General features: G+C 35.7%; 1 protein-coding gene across 1 annotated transcript in view; it reads right to left on the reverse strand.

The window, feature by feature from the left end:
- LOC149373234 (inositol-pentakisphosphate 2-kinase-like) overlaps positions 1-23,893 on the reverse strand; it is a 263,622-nt gene that overhangs the window by 144,560 nt on the left and 95,169 nt on the right. Inside the window, exon 2 of the mRNA XM_089597627.1 lies at positions 11,910-12,332. Within this exon, the coding sequence (XP_089453753.1) occupies positions 11,910-12,332 (423 nt within the window). The remainder of the gene's footprint in view (positions 1-11,909; positions 12,333-23,893) is intronic.

A 23,893-nucleotide genomic window follows, 5' to 3' on the forward strand; every position in this document is an offset into this window, starting at 1 on the left:
GTTAGTTGTACTAGTTTGAAGATGTCTGAATACGTAATTGATATTCGAGGTTTTAAGACTATATTTAACGAATTCATTTTTAAAGAGGTAGCAATTCTACCTTTAGAGGAAGAAGATTCTACATCAATAGTATTTTTTTCCAACCCCCCCCCCCTCCCCTGGGGTCAGCTAAGGCCTGAAAATAAAAGTGAAAATCGATGGTCTCCTTTGGGACTCTGGAGAAGTGCCCTATGAAGATTGAATCGTCACTTTTCAGTCTATTATTAAAGAAGATGACGTAATTTATGTTAAAGGACTTGAAAAAACGAAATGGCTTCGTCAAGTGCTCCTCAATAGGTATAATTCATAAAATCTAATGTATAATGAATAAAAAACTAAAGGAATATTTTCCTCCTCTTAGCTTCATTCACAACTTTGAAGAATGTTTGTCACTTAAGCAATTTAACATGATTCATGTGACATGTACAAATCATACATTTTAATCAACGTATTGTGCTGCGAAGAATGCTACAGCTATAAAAAAATGTATATTAAAAAATAATAAGGCTCAACAGATAAGCTATCCTTGAAATATAAATGATGTATAGTAGATTAAAAAATAAAAAATTATTTCAAACAATCTTTTTTACTCTCATATTTTTAAGTATACCATCGATTGTTCGAGAAAATATATTTTTACAATAAGAGTACTGCTGCAGCAACACTACTGTAAGCATAAAACAATAAAAGCGTCAGAAAAAGAGCACGTGTAAAAGAATAAAAGCAGTCTTGATGGGATGTTGGGACCCTTTGGACCAGTATTTACCAATATTTATAACCTTATGAGAACTATTCTGTTGTGGAAAAAAAAACTGTCAACATCTGCTTGTGAATGACCAATTGAACTAGTACATCCCTAATACGCCGTAGAAATACATACAAAGCTAAGATTGTAGAAGCAAAAGCGTTGTACATAAGACGAAGCGTAGTTATCAGTTTTTTTTCAGACCAAAAATCTTTCGTAGGACTGCTAGTTTTCTCCTGACTTTCCACCAGTGCGACTGCATATTTTTTTTCTGCCAGTTCAAAAAATATTTGTAAAGCGGTTTTGTATATTGCAAATTTAAAAAAGTGGTAAAATGAGTGATAATAAAAAGTTGCCCTTTTTGTTACCAATAAAAAAAGGAGAGTTATTGTTACCGATTTTGGAATACAATATGTACCAGGAAAGTTGGCTAAAGTAAAACCAGGTAAATACCCACCCATATATATTCCATTAAAAAACCGGAAAACTACAATAAATGGTAGTGATTTCGAAAATATTACATATTGTGAAATACGGAGAAATAAAACTGTAGAAGTGAAAAGTGAAAGTGATATTGACAGTGATAGTGATTTCGATATTAACAGTGGCAATGATTTCAACATTAACAGTGATAATGATTTCAATATTGACAGTGATACTGACACTACAGCTGGCCTAAATAAAAATGAAAGTGATGGTGTCTCTAATGATGTATATTGCGTTAGTGATAGAAATATTTCAATTAGTGATAAAGACAGTAATACTGACTCTGAGATAGTCGTTGATGATTATGATTTTGATTGGAAAACTGCTGTTAGTGATGGAGATGATAAAGACAGTGATATGAATACCATAGTTGTAAACTATGATAGTGACAGAAGCATCTGCGTTAATGATGGAGATAGTGATAATAACATTTGTGACAGTAGGAGTAGAAGTCCACTCTGTGTTGTGGATGAACAAAACATTGATAAGAATAAATTAGTTAAAATAGTGGTAATAATAAAATACGATTCAGATTATGAAAATAGTTACATTTCAGTGGGTGAAGAAGATTTTCAAAATGTATTGACGCTGCTTGAAAAGAAAGAGGATAAAGACTTTTTAGGATTTTTAAATAACATTTATGAGTGCGATTCATGTTTTATAAGAAAAAAAGTAAATGGTTACAGGAGAAATTAAGTGACAAGATCAGATAGATGTAAAATATGTAAAAGAAACTACTACATGCAGCATAAGACCGCTAAATACAAGTGGCGATTTTATAAAGGGTTGGGTGGTTTTATGTGTAATAAATGTGTTATTATTATTTTGGAGTAATAATTATGAGTAATAATTGAATACAATTAAACATACGAGATTAAATAATTATGTATAGTTATAATGTACGAAATGATAGACGTAAGAGTTATAATATGTAAATAATAGATGTAATAAATAATATAAAAAATTATTAATGTAAGGAATATCATATGTGATAAAAAATTTTTATCTTCACATTTCATATTCAATGTTTTTATATATGACAACACAAAACATATTTATTGAAGTTAATTTTTCAACCACATCCTCGTTAAGAAGCTTTACTCAGCTATTTCAGGTAAGATGCTGATATTTGAGCACAAAAAGCTGTTCACCTAGCTGACAGCATAATGGGGACAAGCCGACTCTGGAAGAGAGGGATCGCGGATCTCTTACCGCTACTCTACAATAACATTTATTGGGCTGTGCAGAAAAGTGCATGATTTAACTGAATGCTTACTCGTTCTATTTCATCGATATCTACGTACATGATCACTCAGATTAGCACGAGCACATACATGCGCGTACACATGTGTTTCATGCATGTAGGTAAGTGGTCCCATCCCAAACCTAGTTTGGGGAACAAGCCGACACTAGAAGAGGGGGGAGCGTGGATAAGCTCGTGAAAAAGCACGGCTGACCCACGACCTCTCACCCACACGTGACTCCCCCTCCGCAGCAGCCGCCCACTTGAAGGGGGGAGCCCCATACCCTCGCGTAACAGCTCCCCCCTCGGAGGACCAGAAGCCTCATGCTATAGCTCCCCCCTAAGAGGAAGGGGGGAGGTGAGCCAGAACCCTCCCAGTATACCTACTCATAGTGCTAACTTATTTTTATTGACGTTGTTCATTGCAAATACTTTGACTACCAAAGGACTATTTTTTGTGTAATCGAAGCGTCGTCCACAAATTTAATAAATGAAGTTTATGAACGGCATTGCCCATCGAGCGAATTGTTTTTCGTATGATTTACAGCTGTTCGTAGAATCATCAATTTTTATTATTGTAATAAAGTTTAACGTGTAATAAATTAATAAGACATAGTGTTGCTGTCACTGAAATAGTTTTGTAAAACTTATATTAAAACTTATGTATAGCAGTTTTTTGTTGCGATAACAAATACAAAGTAAGCTTTCAATATATTTAAAAAAAAATTCTTTCTGTTTACTATATCAGTGATATAAATTTATAGGTCTACATGAAACAAAGAAAACAACACTTATATTCGTATACACACAACTTTGCATATAAGCTACACGAATAATAGTTCAGACAAAAGTGGGTGATTACTTGGTAAAAGTCATACCAAGTCAGGAGAAGTTGTGCCTAAGTCAGTGCCGCATACTAAAGGGTAGCCTTAGTCGCTTGTGTTGAGCCAGGTGATCTAACTAAGCAGTCTACTACAATCTCCAATCGAGTGTATGCCTGCCAAAATTGGAGGTTAATCCCGTTTTCTTTGCTTCTTGCGTTCCTAATTGTAAAATTACTGTCTCAAGCACAGTATATAATATACAATGAGTGTTTATCAGCTGAAATTATCAAAAACCAATATTGATATTCAGTAATAAAAGTTCAAAATGGCGAGTTGGAAATGGCCACCAACAAATACTTAGATTCTACAATTTTTCTCTTCGAATAATGTCGAGCTGAATAGCTTTGTCATTAACACTGCTAGTACTTCTCAGATGGTTCCTTCCTTCCCCTCTTCCTCAGCCGTTGCGCGTGGCGGTCGCGTGGGCTCGTGGTGAGATGCACAGTTCAGCTGAGTCAGTTCTGAAGCACCCGTGCTACCGCTAACATCGTTACGTCGTTATAAATCAGAATACCAAACCTACAGAGTGTCACTGTAGAGAGGCCGTGTGGTTTTATATTGTATTAAGTAAATAGAGTTAAAGAGTAAATACTCTCATTTTTCAGTATTCATTTAACCTTGTGCCCTGGCCATTCATCACATACCTCCGATAGGTTATGGGCCCAGGGCACAAGAGTCACTGCGCGAGAGTGATTTTCTGCCGTAATCAGAAAATCAAAGTGTTGAGAGTGTATTGTATTTTATAGAGCCTAGAGGCAGAGTAAGAGAAATAGAGAGCCCAGCATGGAGACAGCGAGTGGCAACTGGACCACCATCGGAGAGGGTGCACTACCTGCGTGTCATCACCGTTTTTAGAGGAGAGTGAGCAGCACCGTGGTAAGTGATGCCGTCTCTAAGGAAAATTTCTCTAGAAGCGCACTGAGTAGAATATTCGTGTGAGTGTGGGTGTGTGTTTTTGTTCTTCTCTCTCTCTCTACTATTGAGTGCAGTGTATAGGTATGAGCGACTGGTGCTATTGATGGAGGTGTTGAGACGAGCGAGAGCGTCCTGCGCTAATTTTTGATGAGAGACTGCAGTGCGGACAGTTGTGCTGATCATGATTGTTCTCGAGCACCTTTACCTTGGACGATTGTATGTGGTGCGTTTTACTTTGAATAGAGATATAGAACACGTAAAGCATACCCATATACGTTCTCGTTTCAGTACTTCCGTGTAATTACACACGTACATGCACATATGCAATGGCGTGCTACGATGCTCCAAGTTTGTCTCCATTCTCCTGAAAACGCTAAGCAAAATTTTTTTAGTTGCATGCACACTTCTAAAATCCATGTTTTATCAGTGATACGTCTCGGAGTTGTGATCAGTAGAAAGCGTACTGTGCCGGTGGAATTTGGTGACGACAAGGTAACTGTGTGAGCCCATTCGAGCCCCGTGCAAGCACATGATCAACCTACCTCCAAATAATTTCATTGCCGTGCGTGAAATTCTGACTCAGTAACTGGGTACAAATACGCATTTGGCTTGGTCGTGAGAGCTCAAAAATAACAATTAAAAGAGATTACAAGCTTACACAGAAATCAAGCTTTAATATTTGGACTGATTATTGAAAATCAGAGCTAATAAATAATGATTTGTATGATGTTGTTGACTTGAATCACAATGGTTCGAAAAATTTAACTGAGAAGTCCATAAATAAAAGAAAGAATTTAGGAAGAGACATAATCATTAATCGCCTTGATGAATATTACCATAGAAGAATCCTGGACGTTCAAGAACCGAAAGAGATCATAAAAAAATTAATTTCGTTTAAAACAACTAAACTGAATGTGACTGATACATCTGTAAGAGCTAACCTATATCAAATTAAGATGAAAAGAGGAGAAAAAGTGGATAATTTCTGTGTACGCTTTTTATTCATAATTAGAAAGTAAGAAATGTGCAGAGAGGCTAATCCTCTAACAGAGCAAGAAAAAACATCAGCCTTCTATCAGGCGGTAGTTCAAATCGTCTCTGAGGTCAGAAGAGCTGATCTTATTAGAAGACAAACTACTAATCAAATGAGCCTAGAGGAAATAAAATTGTTTTTATTTTAGCTAGAAGCAGAAAAGAAAGAAGAGGTAAATAGAGGGCAGAGATATGACAATCCTCAAGCCCATAGAGCGTACGCCCAACCGGGAGCTGCAGTTTTAGAGGACCACTGCTACCAGTGCAACAAAGAGGGTCAATGGGCTAGTGATTGCCCTCTACGTCCCTAGAATTTGTGATTTGACTGCTATTGCCAGGCAGTATGAAATCACAAAGGCACGGACTGTCCCCAAGCTAGAGGTAAAAGTAATAACAATTCCAATAACTATAAGTCTAATAAAAATGCGATTAATAATGAAGAGAATGCTCAAAATTCGGGAAACAATAAAGATAATCTCAACAAGGTTATAAGAGGTAGAGTAAACGAAAACAATAATAATAAGAGAAGTCAGAGAAAACTTAGAAGAGCAGCCACTTAGTCGTCTGAGGAAAAAAAGGAAACTGGAGAAACCAACCAAGGTGAGAATATTTCATGCATGGATTTTTTTGCTGATTCAGGCGCAACTGATCGCATAGTTAATAAAACAATAATTCTATCAAATTTCAAGAAGTACGAAAACAATGTAATAAAAAGTGCAAACAAAAAAAAATTGCTGACATAAGAATAGATGGTACAGGTAATCTAATTATAGAAACAGAAAATTCAGAGAGTAACGTCTTTAAATTTACAGAAGTTTTTGTGGCTAAAGACATTTCAGAGAATCTACTATCACTTAGAAATTTAGCAAACGCCGGGTTTGGAATCTACTTAGATGATAAGGTATTTAGAGTATATGATAAAAACTTAAATAAAACAATCTTAGAAGGCGATTATAAAAAACCTAATTGGACGGTAAGATTCAAAATCTATGATAAAAACAATTAAAATCGAAAGAGCAGAGGAAGTATAAATTACTGTTGTAGAGCTCAAGTATGTCCAAACAATGAGTCCTTTCAACAATTGCAGTTGGACAGTACAAATATAGGATTGTCAAATCCGAAGGGAGAGACATCTATTTTAAGAGAAAACCCATCTGTAATTCGGAGAAAGAAAGAAAAACTTATTAAATTGAAGTCAACTGAAACTGCAGAGAAATCAAAAGAGACTTCAATCGAATGGGCCACGAATTTGATGACTAAGCATACTACGAACATAGATTAATTAGAATTTGTAGAAAGAGTAGAGAGCATAATCAGTCAGGATAAGTTACAGAATAGTAGTTTGGAGAAAAACCAATACACAGAGAGTATGCTATGGCACTTTAGGTTAGGTCACACATCTCTAAGTTATTTAAGAAAACTCAAAAAATACGAGAAAGAGTTACAAAATGTAAAGTTTGATGAATCTATAATGGATTATGAGGTTTGCATGATAGCAAAAATGAATAAACTTCCACTTTATTAACTAAGAGCAAGGGCACAAAGGCCTTTTAAAATAATACACACAGATATCATGGAACTCATTAGGCCAACCTTATACCCCGGTAACAAGAGATTTATAATTATATTTGTAGATGAATATTCGAGATTAGCTAGAACTTATCCTATTAAAACAAAAGAGAAGTCAGGAAGTGCACTTGAGAACTTTCTTATATCACGAAGAAATCTACTAGGGAAGAATGGAAAAGTGTGCTTTATTAAATCAGATCAAGGTACAGAGTATATTGGAGGTAACTTTCTAGAAATTGTTAAAAAGGAGAACATAGAGTCAGAGTTTTCACCACCTCACACACCGGAGCCTAATGGTTAAGCAGAGAGATTTAATGATATATTACAAAGGAAAATTAGAGCATTAATGTTTGATTTAGGCCTACCCAAAAGTATGTGGGAATTAGCCGTAACAGCTGCTGTATCTGCATATAACAGATCATCACACAGAGAAATACAGTTTGAAACACCATTGAAAAAATTTTCCCCAGAAGCAAGAGTCTACTACAATCAAATAAGGATGTTTAGATGTATAGCGTATGTAAAACTACCAAAACCAAGTACAAAATTCGGAGCAAGAGCAATTAAAGCTGTTTTAGTTAGATATAAATCAACGTCGTACGTTCTCTGGCATCCGAATTCTAGAAAGCTCTTAGAGTCTAGACGTGTAAAAGTTCAATGAGAAAATAGTCTACAAAGATGTGTACAAAAAAAACAAAGTCAAATCGCGAAAATCGACTGGAACTGGTTAAAAAATTTGGAATAGAAGGAAGAAGAGAAATTAGAGGAAAAACCGTGTAAAGAAATAAAGAAAAGATCAGACACTGAGAGCAAATGCTGTAAAGCATATAGAGGACATAAGTTTTGCTAGATTTGTTAATAAAAATTATAAAGAAGACCTACAGAGAGAAGACTTTGGATATGTTTTCCTCGTATCCCTTAACAGAGATTCCATACTATATAAAGAGGCCATTAAAACTACTGAGAGAAAAAAATGGACAAGAGAAATTGAAGATAAGTTAGAGTCAATGAAGGCAAATAAAGTGTGGAATCTGGTAGAAATACCAAAGGCTGGAATCGACAAGAGAAAACTCAACATTATAGACTCTAAGTGGGTGTTTAAAAGAAAAATAGAAAACGATGGATCTACGAGATTTAGAGCAAGGCTTATCATTAGAGGATTTAAAGACAAGAATCTGTATGATCTTAAAGAAACTTACTCTCCAGTCTCTAGACTGGCTGTAATTAGAGCAGTTCTAGCAATTGTGAACAAATACGACTTAGAAATTGAAGAAGAAATGTATATGAAGATCCCTGACGGTTTAGAGGTAGACGAAAACACTTAATTGAGCAAAGTTTGCAAATTAAAGAAAGCTCTGTATGGATTAAAAATAAGTCCAAAGTGATGGAACCAAACATTTAGTGCAAAGATGCTAAAGTTAGGCTTAGAGAGTTATCTTCATGAACCATGTTTGTTCTCTTGGAGAAAAGAAGAAAAATTAATCTTTGTAGTACTTCACAAAGATGATTTGCTGATAGCAAGGAACGCTGAAGACAAAACAGATGATATCATTAAGAGTTTTAGCAAAGCTTTTAACATGAAAAAATTGGGCAAACCTAAAGTTTTTCTTGGCATCAGTATAGAGAGAAATAGAACTGACAAAACACTGATATTGTATCAGAGTGCCTACATAGAGATTATCTTAGAGTTATTTAATGTGAAAAAGTGTAAACCACAGAATACACCCATGGTGGCTAGACAAGTGAGTAACAGATCCAAGAGATATAAACTGGAAGAAAAAGAGTACCATATAGACAAGCTGTAGGGAGTCTAATGTATATAGCTAATGCTGCACGACCAGACATAGCTTTTGCTGTAATCTATTTATCTCGAAGTCAATCAAATCCATCAGAAGAGGATTGGCTGGAAGTAAAGAGAATTTTTAGGTATTTAAGAGGAAGTTCAAGTATAGGTATAATTTTTAAAGGTAGAACTGAAATACTAGAGGTATCGACAGATGCAAATCTTCGTTATTGTGAAGAATTTACCGCCACGGAAGGCTATATAATTAGGCTATTGGGAGATACAATTGCATGAAGATGTCAAAAGCAGACATACGTCACACTGTCTACTTGTCAAGCCGAATACTAGGTGATGAGCTATGATTGTCAAGAGTTAACATCACCTGACAAGTCGATAAGATATATTCTAGGGAGAACTCAAATGCCTGTTACAACTTGGTGTAACAACATGTCGGTTATCAAGTGTACTATGATAGACGGTTGTCATAAACTTAAGTCTTTCGATAAGGATTTATAAGAAATAACGAATAACCTACTGAAAAGAGAAAAATCAGGAGTTAGAGTACATATATCAGTAACACATAGAGACTATATGAAGCAGTATGTGGATCAAGGAAAGGTGAAATTCCTTTGGATACAAACAAAAGAGAATGTTGCTGAGATTCTGACTACACCATTATCATTGGAGGCACATAGAGCACTTAGAGATAAAATTATAAATTTGGATTAGAATGATTTAGTTAGACCGTTCAATTAAGAGGTCAGCATCTGAAAGGAGAGTACTAATATTTAATTCCACTATATTTACAGGTGGAGAAAACTAGACGACCAGAGCTGATAGAGTGGCAAAGGAAATAAGTGTCGAGCTGAATAGCTTTGCCATCAACGCTGCCAGTACTCTTCAGATGGTTCTCCCCTTCCCCTCTCCGTTAGCCGCTGCGCGCGGGCTCGCAGCGAGACGCGCAGTTCAGCTGAGTCAGTTCTGAAGCACCCTTGCTACCGCTAAGACCGTTACATCGTTATGAATTAGAACACAAAACCTACAAAGTGGCACTCTAGAGAGGCCGTGTGGTTTTATATTGTATTAAATAAATAGAGTTAAAGAGTTAATACTCTCTTCTGTCAGTATTCATTTAACCTTGTGCCCCAGCCATTCATCCCATACCTTCTATAAATGAAGTTTCTAATAGTTTTTCTAAATTCTAATTACTTGTACAATCTTAAATTCTAAATAATTTTTAGTCGATATCTTAAAATATTGTTTTAACCTCAAAATTAGAAATAAATCACGAATTTCTGCATTTCTTGCGTTATTTATAGTAAAGTCACTATCTTTATCATATACTGCTAGAAAAGCTTCTTATTCTAAAGCACTCTTAAGATGTATTTTGTATTAAAATAAAAAATTTTGTTATTATGTTTTGTATTAATATAAAATAAATACTTATTTGCATCAATTTTTATAGTACTTCTATTTAATATAATATTATTATAAACATGCTTGAATTTATAAAATGTTACTAAAAATACAAAACGTTTAAGAAAATTCAAACGTATTTTAAAATCAACTTAAAATTTTTATGTAAGTATTTTTGAGACGTTCATTAATAAGTATTTTAAAAGCATTTACTGTAATAATCATAATCAATCTTTAAAATGAAAACAGCTTATGAAATTTACATCTATTTTAAATATTAAGTAAAGGTAAGTATTACTTTTCATTAGGTATTGTATTACTGTAACATAACATTTAATTTATAAACAGATTTTTTAATTTTCTTCGCATTTCTGTTGACTCTGTATCCTCCGGCAAAAAAACATTAGCAGTTAGCAACTCAAATGAGTTTTAGTACAAGTTAGTTATCAAAATATATTCTTGAGTGAGCAAGCAGGTTATGAATGACCTATTTTCTTAAGCAAGCAGGCATCGGTGATTAGAACACCAAGCTGTTTTTTTAGTATTAATTACTAATAAAATGTGCTCTTAGGCAAGAAAGCAGAGGCAATTGGAAAACCAACTCAATTTTAGTAATAGTAATTAATAAATGGTTTTTTTTAAGCGTGGAATCATCACTGATAAAAAACTTAACTAAGTTTTAACATTAATTACTCATAAAATGTTTTCATGGAGAGCAAGCATTGGCAGTTAGAAAACCAATGGTTTTATAGTAATTATTAGTTATAGTTATAAATAAATTTTCTAATTAGGCATGCAAGCATCGGTGATAAAAAACTAAACTTAATTTCAACATAATTATTCATGAAATTTTTTATAAGGCAAGCAAATATTGGATTAGAAACCTAATCGGTTTTTAGTATTCATTATTAATAAATTGTGTTCTTAGTTTGGAAAGCTTCGGTGATTAGAAACTTAACTGTTTTTTTATATCATTTATTAATAATCTGTTTTTATAGGCGTTCAAGCATTGGGGATAAGAAGTTTGAGTGAAATTTAACATTAATTATATTATCAATCAAACGTTTCCTTTGGCAAGCAAGCATCAGTCATGGGAAACTCAACTATGCTTTAGTGGTAGTTAGTTAACGAAATTCTTTAACGGTAAAGAAAGCATCTATTAACATCCTGAATGGTAATCAGAATTATGTAGTATAAAATATGCCCATTAACAATCAAGAACTTGCGATTATGATTTAATATTTTCTTGATTAATTAAACTTAATATTAGTTGTATTCTTCACAGTCAATGCTGGCTTGCCTTAAAAAAGGACTAAATAATACATGGTTCTAAAAGATAGTTGAATTGATAGTCGTTGATGCTTGCTCACGTAAGAAAAAATTGTTCGTGAATAATTATAAAAATCATCTAGTTTTTTATTGCCAGCACTATCTTGCCTAAAGGAGCATTTTATCAATAATTGATGTAAAAAAGTAAGCATCAATCATTGTTAAAAATTCAGCACAATATTACCTCTAAAAGTGTCTAAATATTTCCTGTCAGGATTTATTCTAACCTATATAATTTATTACATATCGTGTGTATGCAAGATTTCACTGATTATAGACAGATGTAAGTAAGGTTGCTTAGTTTTCAACACTCATAGTTTGATATCAATTAGAAAATACAAGTGGTAACATGGAAAGTTGCCATTCAGGACAAATTCTAGGGATGAATTAACATTACTTGGGGGTACATGGATAATTGTAAAAGGATAAATAGTTCTGATCTAAATAACGATATAATCGTTAGATTACCTTGACAGATGCGTTGAGCAGCAACGAATTCACTTGCTGTACGCGATCGGGTTTTAGTCTAGTTTTTGGAACGTTATCTGTTAGCAGAAAGTCATTTACTTCACGACTTTGTAGTTGTTTCTGGATTCTGGAATTGTTGTCAGAGTCTAATGGCTGAGTTAGAGCTGTTCGAACTAGTTTGAGAAACAATCGAATCTGACTTTCCAAATCGTTGGTAGCAAACCATTCACAAAAGATGGTTTTCCAACTGTTAAAGTCTGCCTTAGTATCATCGTAGATAATAGTGCCATTTTTAAAGATTCTAAAGTTATTCTGGGGTGAATCAAGGAGGGATGACAGTGCACGATCCATTCGCTTAGCATCACCAGAAAAAAAGTCAAAGGGACAATAGCTGCTTGCTTTTTTTATACTGCCCTTTTGCACCTGTTAAAAAATTAGAAATATTATAAAAATGTTGATAGGACACTTTTTCTCATGTTATTACTTGACTTTCAGTAATAATAACAAATATAAATATAATTACTTTAAAAAAAATTAAATTACTTAGTATTTATTTTTATTAACAATGACAATAAGATAAACAAAATTGTAATTGGCATCTTATGTATTTAAAGAACAACCTTTTTAATAATTGAATAATAACTTATTTTTCACTAAAGATCTTTACTGCTACATTAAAAGTGATAAAGGTACTATGACCTAATTATTTTTCTCAACCTGTAGGTAAAGTCGATCAAATACTCGATTAGAGACAACGTTGTGCTTAGGCTACTTATTAATGCTTCGTATGTGTGACAGTCTGTTTTATTGTTTCATGTGGAAAAAACGAGAATCGTCTGGTGACGTTGATAGTCGAGAGGAAAGATGAGAAATAGAAAAAAATGTATGAAGTACGAAGCTCAAGACATGTGTTAAGCCTGGAAAAGAAGCCCCGTAAAACTGTGTATAGCTCGTGAAATCTTATAACTCTTAAAATAAGTCCAGATTGTTATTATGTTACCTTACTTATGTAGTTGTTAAAAAAATCGTCAAGTTGTATCGTTGGAAAGTATATACGGAGTGTATAAATGTAATGACGAATGGTGTTGATAGGCTTAGAGTAAGGGCATTTCAAGAGCAGGATAGCAAGTATCTACGAGAATGAGTGAAATAAATGCAATAAGTAAAATCTATGCGAGCCAGTGGGCCTAGCAACTTCATTTCTTTGCTAGTCTTTGTGAATTGAAGATACAGTTTGCATTCGCACTTCCTAGAAATCATTGGCAGCGTTGAACGTTAAGATAAATCGTGAGTATGAAAGAAAAATTTGTGAAAGTGTTGCGTGTTTAAGTCCTAGTGGTCAGTTAGAGGTCCATGAACCTTGGCGGTAGGATGTTACAGTGTTAGTGTAAACTTAGAGTTACTTCGAGTCTGGGCCATTGGTGTAACGCCGACTGTTCACTGCAGTAAGACGTCACGAATGTGTTGTAAAGGTCTGAGTCTCGGAAGGTTCGGTGTGACTGTTTGGCCGCTGTGGTAGGGCCTTGCTTAACGAGAGAGTAGAGTAGAGTAGAGTAGTGGTTTTATTAGGCTAGGGACTAACAGTCCATGATAGCCTTGCAGTATATACATGGAGAAACAGAGTTCTGTGCGTGTTCTCCTTATTAACTTGATATGCGTGATTCACTTACGATTGGGAGAAGATGTTTCAGCTTGCCCTGGCCTTCTCGAGACTATGAAGAGTATTCGTTCCTCAGGACCAAACGGGCCCCAAATTTTGTACACAGAAGTGCGTGAGTCTAAGAGTGATTATGCAAATTTTGTAAATGCATAATAAACAAATTATTTGGAAAAGATGAACTGAGTGCTTAGCGTAATTTTGTTGTATATATAGCTAGTCCATGCATGCGAATGCACTTCCCGATGGACAGCCTGCAACAGAGCCTTCTGTATGTACCGAGTTTTATCGAAGGAGCAGACCAGAGCTAAGCAAAGATGTCAGGGGGTGTATCATATCGGTGTATTTGTTAATTTAGGTGGCACTCGTAGCTTACGGCAACTCAGTATGAAAAATTTGGGACACCTACACGTCAATGTGAAAACATCGACGAAACTAAAATATTCAACCCATTAAGTAGAGTACATTAAGAAGTGCGTATAGTACATCATACAAACTCTATTGCAGTTTTCTTACGTATTTTATATTCCTACTCTTGACTTTCCTTTCTTCTCCTAACCACCCTCCTTGTCCTTAAGTCTGTAAGTTTTTCGTGCAGGCTCCTTGCGAAGTTCCCTTCATACGACTCAGTAATGCATCCTACTGGGTACTACTTATAATATGGGGGTTTAAACCACTCGTTAACGAGCTCCAGTGAAAAAAGTTTAGAGTTCGTAAGTTTTTCAATTGGTAGATGAGAACTAATAAACTTTAGCGGTATCCTTATTTACCCTTCTAACCATAGAAAATTTTGAAATATTTGTTCTCAAAATTTGCACATTATTTACAACCTCTTTTATGGAGCAACGTGAAAACATCGTAATTTTCTAACCATAACTAAGGATGGACCTATCAGGATACTAACAGTATTATAAAAAAAAAATTCTATTTTTCAAATGATACCCTACAGAGGTAACTTTGAAAAAATTCGAGAAATTTCGTAAAGTATTAATAAAATAGTTATATTAGCAAACCATCCTTGTAGATGCATACGTACATGATGATACTTACAGTAGTGTTACTAATTGACCCAATTATTTGCGAATTGGTACCCATGCCTGCCAAAGCCCCCTTAAGCTTACCCCCAAAAAATATTTTTCCTAAATATTTCGACTTTAACGTTATATTTTTTTGTAAAATAAAATGGAGATTATTTTTCATGCGAAGGATAATTGATCCACAGTTCATTTAACAAAAAGTGATTGAACCCACTATTTTTGCAGTGGAAATTTTTTTTTTGCTATGACTGAAAAATAAAATTTTGAAGTTATTAAAAAAAGATTTTTCAACACAAAGTTGTAGAATGAGTTTGACGTGTTTCGACCGTTTGAGACACTTTACCCTCATAGAGAATAAAGAACCTATACATCAAAATTAATTAATACATGCATAAAGTATTTTAATTTTGAAAAAAAATTTTTACACAGGAATTTTTGAATCAAGTGGACAAAAAAGTTTTTATTCTAATGACAAATTCTATAAGAGAGCATTTTCCGGTCACGAAATGCCAATCTCATGTCATATATTTGAAAAACAAAATGTTGGATTAAAATAGTGAAGAAAATTAAAGTTTGCATAATCAATAAAGAGGTATCTTCGTTTTTATCAATCAGTCCAAACCCTTTAGCAAAAGAAACAACTGCAAATGATCTAGCTACCACATGTATTTGGTTTCTGTACATGAAAAAGTTTTACACAATATTTTTTTAATGGTGTTATTTTTTTTAAATAAAGATGTCAACTTGCATGTGAGAAACAATAAAGTACACGTAAAATCTTTGGTGCACAATTAAATATGGTCATTTCAAGAAAGTGGTGTTTATTGGTCAAGGAAAGGCATAGGCCAATAAATAATAGTGATCTCGTATGTTTGTATTTTGAAAAAATAGACTTTAATATGAAATTCTAGAAATTGATAACAAACAAAATCTTTGACAGTAAATTATTATAAAATGTATAATCCATGCAAAAAAAACATAACATTACAAACCAGAGATCCTTAAATAACAAAATAAAACAATTAAGAAATGAAAAATTGACTATTACGAATTTCTTACACAATAATTGTTTTTACGCATTTGACTACCTTTTCAAATATAAATTCCAACCTGCTATGATATTAGCTTGTAAACGCAGAGAAAAGAAACTTGAAAATGTATAAATTAAATTTATTTTATTAAGTAAAAGTATTTAATTGTGTTAAATTTTATTACTATCTCACTCGAAAGTTTGAATTTCGGTGGCAGTGTATAGGGATAAAAGCCAATATTCCTTTCCTATCGATGCGACATCTATATGATAAATTTTTAAACTACTATGACATGAAAATTTAATCGTTAACCCAAAATTTTTTGATGCCATCGTAAAGTAAGAACCTTAAAAAAAACTATTGTAAAGTTTCAGCTGCATAAATATTTTTAAAATTTTTTGCGTGAAGGTCGCTCAAGCCTCCTTAAGAAGGTACTTACCTACTCTGTGATTACTTTTTTTTTTTTTTAAGCTGTGAGCGAACTTTTACATAGAGCACATATCCAACTCCGGTATGACTATAAATTTGTCGCGTAATGCATGTAATCTCTTTCAGTAATATGCTACGTAGTAAATTTCTAACTTCGTTCCGAATATAAAAACAATGGTTTTTTTTATTTGTTTGTTTTTTTTTTTTTTTTTTGTTTGATAGAGTGGGGAGGAGAAAGTCTTTATAGACACCCGAGCTTATCCAGTGGTGGTGTCGAACTCACCCAGTGTGCCTACCGACTAAAAACTAACCTCCCCACATGGGACAGGTCCGTAAGGACCACTCCCCTAGAAGACAAAAATGCATAAGAGAAGAAAGAAGAAGTAAAATAACGAAAAATTTCAGAGGCCAGCTCGCTCTTAGAGGAATGAGAGGAGGGGCGCTTACGAATCTGGGCGAAGCTCGAATCGTGGTTTGCGCTGAAATAAAGTTACAGAGGCTTAGATTTGTTGTTGTTGTTGTATGTGTGTATAGGAGAGTGAGTTCGCTGGGTATCGTGTATTTGGGAGCGTACTTGTGATTAGTGTGAGTGTTGTGTAGGGTTTAGTCCGTAAAGAATACGTCGGACAGATAGGTGCTCCTGAAGGGAGCGTATGGATTGGAGTCACGTTTATTTTGGCGAGATCATAGAAATTCATCTGATGGAAGAAAGGGGTTTTGAATACCTAGAGTATTTTGGGGGTCTTGGGGGTTCTCTGCGAGAGTGCATGGTTGTCGTATAAGGATGAAGCGCCTGGGTTGGAGATTCGCGAGTGTGGCGATGGTGGGGTTTGGGTGGTCGGTAATAAAGGCGTGGACTTAAGATGCAAGAATGGGGGCTGCTTGTATTAGAGGGATGGTGTTGAACTTCTTGATAATCTTAGTATTCCTGATGTACCACGGAATACCCAGGACTGATCTTAGTATCTTCATGAAAGGGCCTTGGATGCCCTGTAGTCGGTTTCCCTTTGCAGCGCCCCACGTTGGTATCGTGTAGGTGCTGATGCTTTTTTTTGATGATGAGGTTGAAGGTGCGCAGCTTGGTCTTCTGGGAGACTGCTTTGTCCATGAAGAAGGGCTTTAGTTGCACGAAGGTTCCATATGCCTTACCGTGAGTGCTGTTGATGTGCCAAATGTACGAGAGTGACGATATGCTCGTTTAGAAAGGTCGTGCACCGAGAGTGTTGTTTATCGTACAGCTGACCACGACATCGTCTGCATAGATGCAGGTGTTGATATTTTTACACTGGGGCAGGTCATGGTAAAATATGTTGAAAAGGGTGGGTGAGAGTTTGGAGCCTTGGGGGACTCCGGAGGTTATTGGGTGGGGGTCGGAGAGGGAGTCGCCTACTTCAACGCGGATGAATCCGTCCAAGAGGTAGGATTTGACTATACGGATGAGGTTGTGTGGAAAAGTTAACTCAATAAGCTTGTCCAAAAGGCTATCGTGCCAAACTCTGTCGAAAGCTTGCTGTGCATCTAGGAAAGCTATCGTGGTAAAGTTTTTGTGAATGAGTATTAAGCCGGTACTTACCCACGCTGTGTTTATTATTTTTTTTTTTCGAGCTGTGAGACAACTTTTACGTAGGGCATGCGTCTAACTTGGGTATGACTGTAAATTTGTCGTGTAATGCATGTAATCTCTTTCGGTAATATTCTACGTAGTAAATTTCTAACCTTATTCTGAATTTAAAAACAATGATTAAATGATTCTTGGAAAATCTAATAAGAAATCAAACATTAGACTTTTGCAGAAACCGATGCCCAGGAGTCTAAGATAGAGTTATACAAACTTGTAAATATTTAAATGCTGTTGATGTGCGAAAATATTTATTAATTAATGAAATTTTCAAGATGTCATTTAGAAACTGATAAAATTTAAACGATTTTTTTTAAAACTTAGTTGTTCTGACTACCTTTTTTTGATTTCGGATGAGATAAAGATTTGATTATTTTCGTACAGAATTTTTTTAAAAATACAGAAAAAAAGTTGGTCCAAATTAAAAATCAGCTTCATTTATTTATTCAACAACATGACAAAAAATGCTGATTTTGTATTCAGTTCTTTGCTTCTATTGCTCTTCGAGAAATTTTTCGACCATTTATCTTTTTCCTATCAAATTTCCTATAAAAGGGACACTTTTACAAATCCATTGTTTATTGTTTATACCACATTAATAGAAATGATGTGTGAAGAAAATTTTTTATACCGAAAAACTTTCGATCGCAGTAAAAAAAACATCATATCAATTTGAATGCAACCTTGAAAAATATAGATATTAGGTGACAAAACAAAAAGCTATTTATAAAATTGTAAAATCATTGTTAATTTTGAGTTACTTAATTTTTTTTACAGTGAAACTTGGGAATGATTATCGACATTTCGCTTCCGTGAAAACATTTTTTTATGTTAGTTATGATAACTGTTTAATATTAAGTGGACTGTATGTGTAAAAAAGGGGCGCTGGATAAGCCAAGCTACTTTTATCAAGTCATAGATCAAGATATGGGGAATGCAACAAGAAGCACTCAACTTTTTAAGTTTGCAATAAGCAAAACATTAATTTATGTAAGTGGTAATTTATGGGTTTAGCAATGCGCCTGAACATCAGCATAGCAGTAAGTTACGCAAGTATTGCAAATGTACTTAGTAGTAAGCAGAGCGAGAAGTGTTTGCAAAGATAGTTGTGCGTGGAATAAATAATAATATCGATAAAGCTGCCTCACAGGGCATATAATCGAAGGTACAATGTTTGTATCAGTAGTATGAGTAATACGTGTATTATAATGTAGAAGCAACTAAAAAGGTAAAATTACAGGCAATAGTTAATCTACGCAAAGTAATGTTATCATCAAACAAATAGAAGCTAAGAATTCATTGAACTAAGCCAGAAGGCGTACTCCCATATTATAAGATTTAGTACGGGAATTAGGCCTTGAAATTGAAATGTAACTACAAGTGTTATAATACTGATTTGCTAGAAAACGCTCTGAATATTACAATGCAAGTAAAATTACAAAAAATGGAAAAACGATGTACAATTAAAATTAGTTCAATCCTGAACATTCCATTCACCCTATTACGCGGATGATCCGTAAGCGGAATACTACCACGATCACTGCACTTGGCACTTGGCACTAACACTGTCGAAAAACTGCAGGTAGTGATTTCAGGCGATGTTCCCGATGTAGGTTGAGACAGTGGACCAGAGAGCCCCCAATCAAAAATCTTACGTTTAGCCATTACTCCTGCAGATGTTTTCAGTGGTCTGAAGGCTTGTAAGCGGTAGGTGAGTACTTAGTAAGTAACGAAATTACGAATGCTCGACACGAAAAGCTCCCGTGGCTATTGAAGGCTGACGTGATGGTGAACTTCACTTGACCATGCACTGGCGGGCCTGTACAACCACCGATACCACTGTGTTGTTGAGATAAGAATTGAAAATGTAATCCAACCTTCTTTAGCAAACTTTTAGCTACAAAAATTGACTGGGAGCCATTGTCCAGCATAGCTCTGGTAACGTGAGCTCGATCATCAGCGCTTTGCAGCCTAACAAGGATTGTTGTCAACAGGTTTGGTGTAGCAGCAATTGCTGGTACTTGTAAGTTACATAAGAGCTTACTGTTCTTGGTAACAGGAAATACTGTAGATGTGTGCGATGAGGTGACTTTGTCCTCGTGTAGCAGCGCATGGTGTTATTGGTCGCGAATCTGGCATCATTTCAGTGACTGGCAATTAGAAAGCTTGTGTGAGCCGAGGCAATTCAAGCAAATGCTTCTAGTTAGTAGGACTTGCTTCCGTTTATGGGGAGTTTTTGCCTTGAAATCTGGGCAGTGCAAAGTAAAATATTCTTTATTGTAACACATACACTTTTCCTTTAAAGTAAAGTACGAATGAGTGGGCCCAAGAGTCTTCTTTGTTTTATAGGCCTGCTTTGTTGAGGAGTTGGCGATTTCTAGCATTTGGGTTCGTTGTTTAATGAAGGCCTTGAGTTCAAAAAAAGTAGGTGAATCAGTTGATACACCGTGGGACGTTTCCCATTTTCGGAATGTCCAAACATCGAGCTTCCAAGTTGTAACTGCAACAACCAAATCATTCTATTAAGCTGTTGGTCGATTTAATTGTTTAAAGGCAGTAAGGACATTGACTGTGCCATTAAGCAAAGCTCTGAGGTTGGATGCCAATTTGGAGGCAACTGCAAGCAAATTAAGTAAATCTCGAGTAACTGACGAAACAAGACGCCACTTGTTCGTGTTGTAGTCTTCCAGACCTTTTCAAGCTGTCTCGTAGTTGGCGTCAGTAACTTAGACCGATTTAAGTATCCCCGCAGCTTCACCCTGCATATGGATTTTTAACTGATGAAGTTTCTCGACATCGATGAGTCGAGAATCGCGCGTAATGATAGCAGTAAAAAAATATTTGGACTCGAGCCAATCGCTAAATTGACCCAAGAAGATCGGCAAATTCACTGAGGGAACACTTCTTGCCAGGGGCAGTAATTGGAGCAGGATCTGTGTTTGAAGGAGGCGAAGGGAATTCTTCAAGGGTGGTTGCAATGCCTGCTGCAGACTTGAGGTAGCTTTTTTCAGTCTGTTCACGGTGGTCGTCTTTGAAATAAGCATCATCGTCTTTTGCACTATCCCTCAACGATAACAACTGAAAGTAGTTCTGCTGAAACTCGTCCCAATTAAAACGAATTCAATCGAAGCGCCCCACAATGATGACTCTGCTGTAGTTCTCTCTGCCCATTTTCTTCAAAGTATCATACACGTTGCTGATACGCTTAAACAACTCAAGCTGTCTAGCATAAAGTTGCTCCTGCGTGAGTGACGTCATGATGCAATAATGCTTTAGACAAAATGCCCCTTGCACTAAGCCGCTCACCTTGACAAACCAAGGGGCGAATGAAACGCAAGAAGAGCGTGAGCCTTAATGCGTACGCACTGGTATATCGTTAATCTTCTAGCCTTAAAACTTGTATAATTTATCCAAAACGCGTAGAGGTTGTAGTGATCTACCACTTGTACACCATACAGCACTTTATCACTGTTTAATCACTGAGTGCACTCACAGCGTATCCAGATCTCGAGATAACTATCCAGCTCGAAAGACCAATATTCAACAGTAAGTGGACTGTATGTGTAAAAAGAAGGCGCTGGATGAGTCTCATGTCACATAATAGATCAGGATACGAAAAAAGTTACAAGAAAAACTTAACTTTTAAACATTGCAATAAACAAAACTTTAACTAGTGTAAGCAATAATATATAGGTTTACCAATTTGCCTAAACATCAGCAAAGCAATGAGTTACGCAAGTACTGCAAATGGACTTAGTAGTAAGCCGAGCAAGAAGTGTTCGCAAAGCTAGTTGTACGTAGACTGAATAATAATATTGATAAAGCTGCCTCACAGGGCAGATAAGCAGAGGTACAATGTTCATATCAATAGTATAAGTAATACGTATAATATAATGTAGAAGTAATCATAAAGGTAGAACTACAGGTAATAGTTAATCTTTGCAAAGTAATGTTATCATCAAGCAAATAAAAGCTAAGGATTCCTTAAACTAAGCAAGAACGCATCTTTCCATACTATAAAATATAGCACGAGAATTGAGCCTTGAAATAAAAAATAAAACTAGAGGTATAATAACACCAATTTGCCACAAGCCACTTCGAACATGACAATAGAAGTAAAATTAGATAAAATAAGACACCATATACAATTCGAATAAATTTAATCCTAAACAGTTAAAACTAAAAAAAATTAACTTTTTTGAACTCTGACGTTTTGCACGAAAATCTTATTTTGCAATTGAAACGATTGCAAATACCTTAGTAAATTTTGCATATTTTTTCTCTAGATAAACGTCAATGAGTTTTTTATAGAAAAACACAAATTAAGAAAAAAATTTTTTTTAGCTTACTCTGAAGCCAAGACGTATTGATTTTGCACTTTTTGTAATTACGGACTAATGATTGAATTTTTTTTTGCGAAAAAATTTGCTTACTATCTTCATGTATTTCTACTTCAGACTGCCATAGCACTATATCAATTTTATTGAAAGGAAAGCTAAAAGAAATCAAAAAAGTCGCATTGTAACAGCTGGGGAGCTTAGCGCTCCCATCTGTACCCCTCTCTTATGACTAGATGGCTGACTAAGGGGGGGGGGGCAAACCACCAGAGCAGATAATCAAATGACGTCTCGTGTAATGTATGCTTTTTTTCTTACTACTTTGGTGGAAATTTGTGGTTCATTAGTCATTAGATAACAATTAGCTTCATTTGGGGCAAAGGTAAAGGGCCTGTATCATCTGCCAACATTTACAACCCAATCAAATCGACGGTTGTTGGTTAGCAGATGTTAATAGGCCCAAAATTGAAAGAAGTCAGTGAGAACAACTTAATTTAATTAAAAATCATTTAAATTTTATCAGGTACCAAATGACATCTTATAAGTTTTGTTATTTGATAAACACTTTTGCATATCAACAGTATTTGAACAATTACAAGCTTATATAACTATTTCTTGGACTCCTGGGCATCAGTTGCTGCAAAAGTCTCATGTTTGATTTTTTATAAGATTTTTCAACAATCATTTAACCATTCTTTTTATCAGTCTTGCTGGAGTGCTCGTACCGAACGCACGCTTTCTGCACGCACTCGTTACGCATTCCTCTTACTTAGACTTGAGTTCTCTCTATACGGCCCTTTCAGGGCTCCCTCTATTCTCTTTCAGTAAATGCGACCTAGTCGCGCCTCGCGACTGTGTTTCTGCTAAACCATACACCTGAGTACACCTCACTTTATGCAGCTTAAGTCACGCCACCGCAACCTGCCCTGAAAAAGACAAGGACCAAGTCACCCCTTGCTGTGTAAAACTGCAATGGTGAGCACCACACATTCTACCGGGGATGTCCAAAATCCCACAAAAAGGAGCTCACGCTCCCAAGAAAGGAACTGAACCTTCGTGCAACTAAAGCCCTTCTTCAAGAACAAAGCAGTCTCCCAGAAGATCAAGCTGCACACCTTCAACCTCATCATCAAAAAAAAGCATCAGCACCTACACGATACCAACGTGGGGCGCTGCAAAGGGAAACCGACTACAGGGCATCCAAGGCCCTTTCATGAAGATACTAAGATCAGTCCTGGGTATTCCGTGGTACATCAGGAATACTAAGATTATCAAGAAGTTCAACACCATCCCTCTAATACAAGCAGCCCCCATTCTTGCATCTTAAGTCCACGCCTTTATTACCGACCACCCAAACCCCACCATCGCCACACTCGCGAATCTCCAACCCAGGCGCTTCATCCTTATACGACAACCATGCACTCTCGCAGAGAACCCCCAAGACCCCCAAAATACTCTAGGTATTCAAAACCCCTTTCTTCCATCAGATGCATTTCTATGATCTCGCCAAAATAAACGTGACTCCAATCCATACGCTCCCTTCAGGAGCACCTATCTGTCCGACGTATTCTTTACGGACTAAACCCTACACAACACTCACACTAATCACAAGTACGCTCCCAAATACACGATACCCAGCGAACTCACACTCCTATACACACATACAACAACAACAACAAATCTAAGCCTCTGTAACTTTATTTCAGCGCAAACCAAGATTTGAGCCTCACCCAGATTTGTAAACGCCCCTCCTCTCATTCCTCTAAGAGCGAGCTGGCCTCTGAAATTTTTCGTTATTTTACTTCTTCTTTCTTCTCTTATGCATTTTTGTCTTCTAGGGGAGTGGTCCTTACGGACCTGACCCATGCGGGGAGG

Source organism: Copidosoma floridanum, unplaced genomic scaffold, assembly GCF_036245765.1.
Source record: "Copidosoma floridanum isolate Cflo_tuat_1 unplaced genomic scaffold, Cflo_Japanese_pri ptg000034l, whole genome shotgun sequence".
Taxonomy (NCBI): Eukaryota; Metazoa; Arthropoda; class Insecta; order Hymenoptera; family Encyrtidae; genus Copidosoma; species Copidosoma floridanum.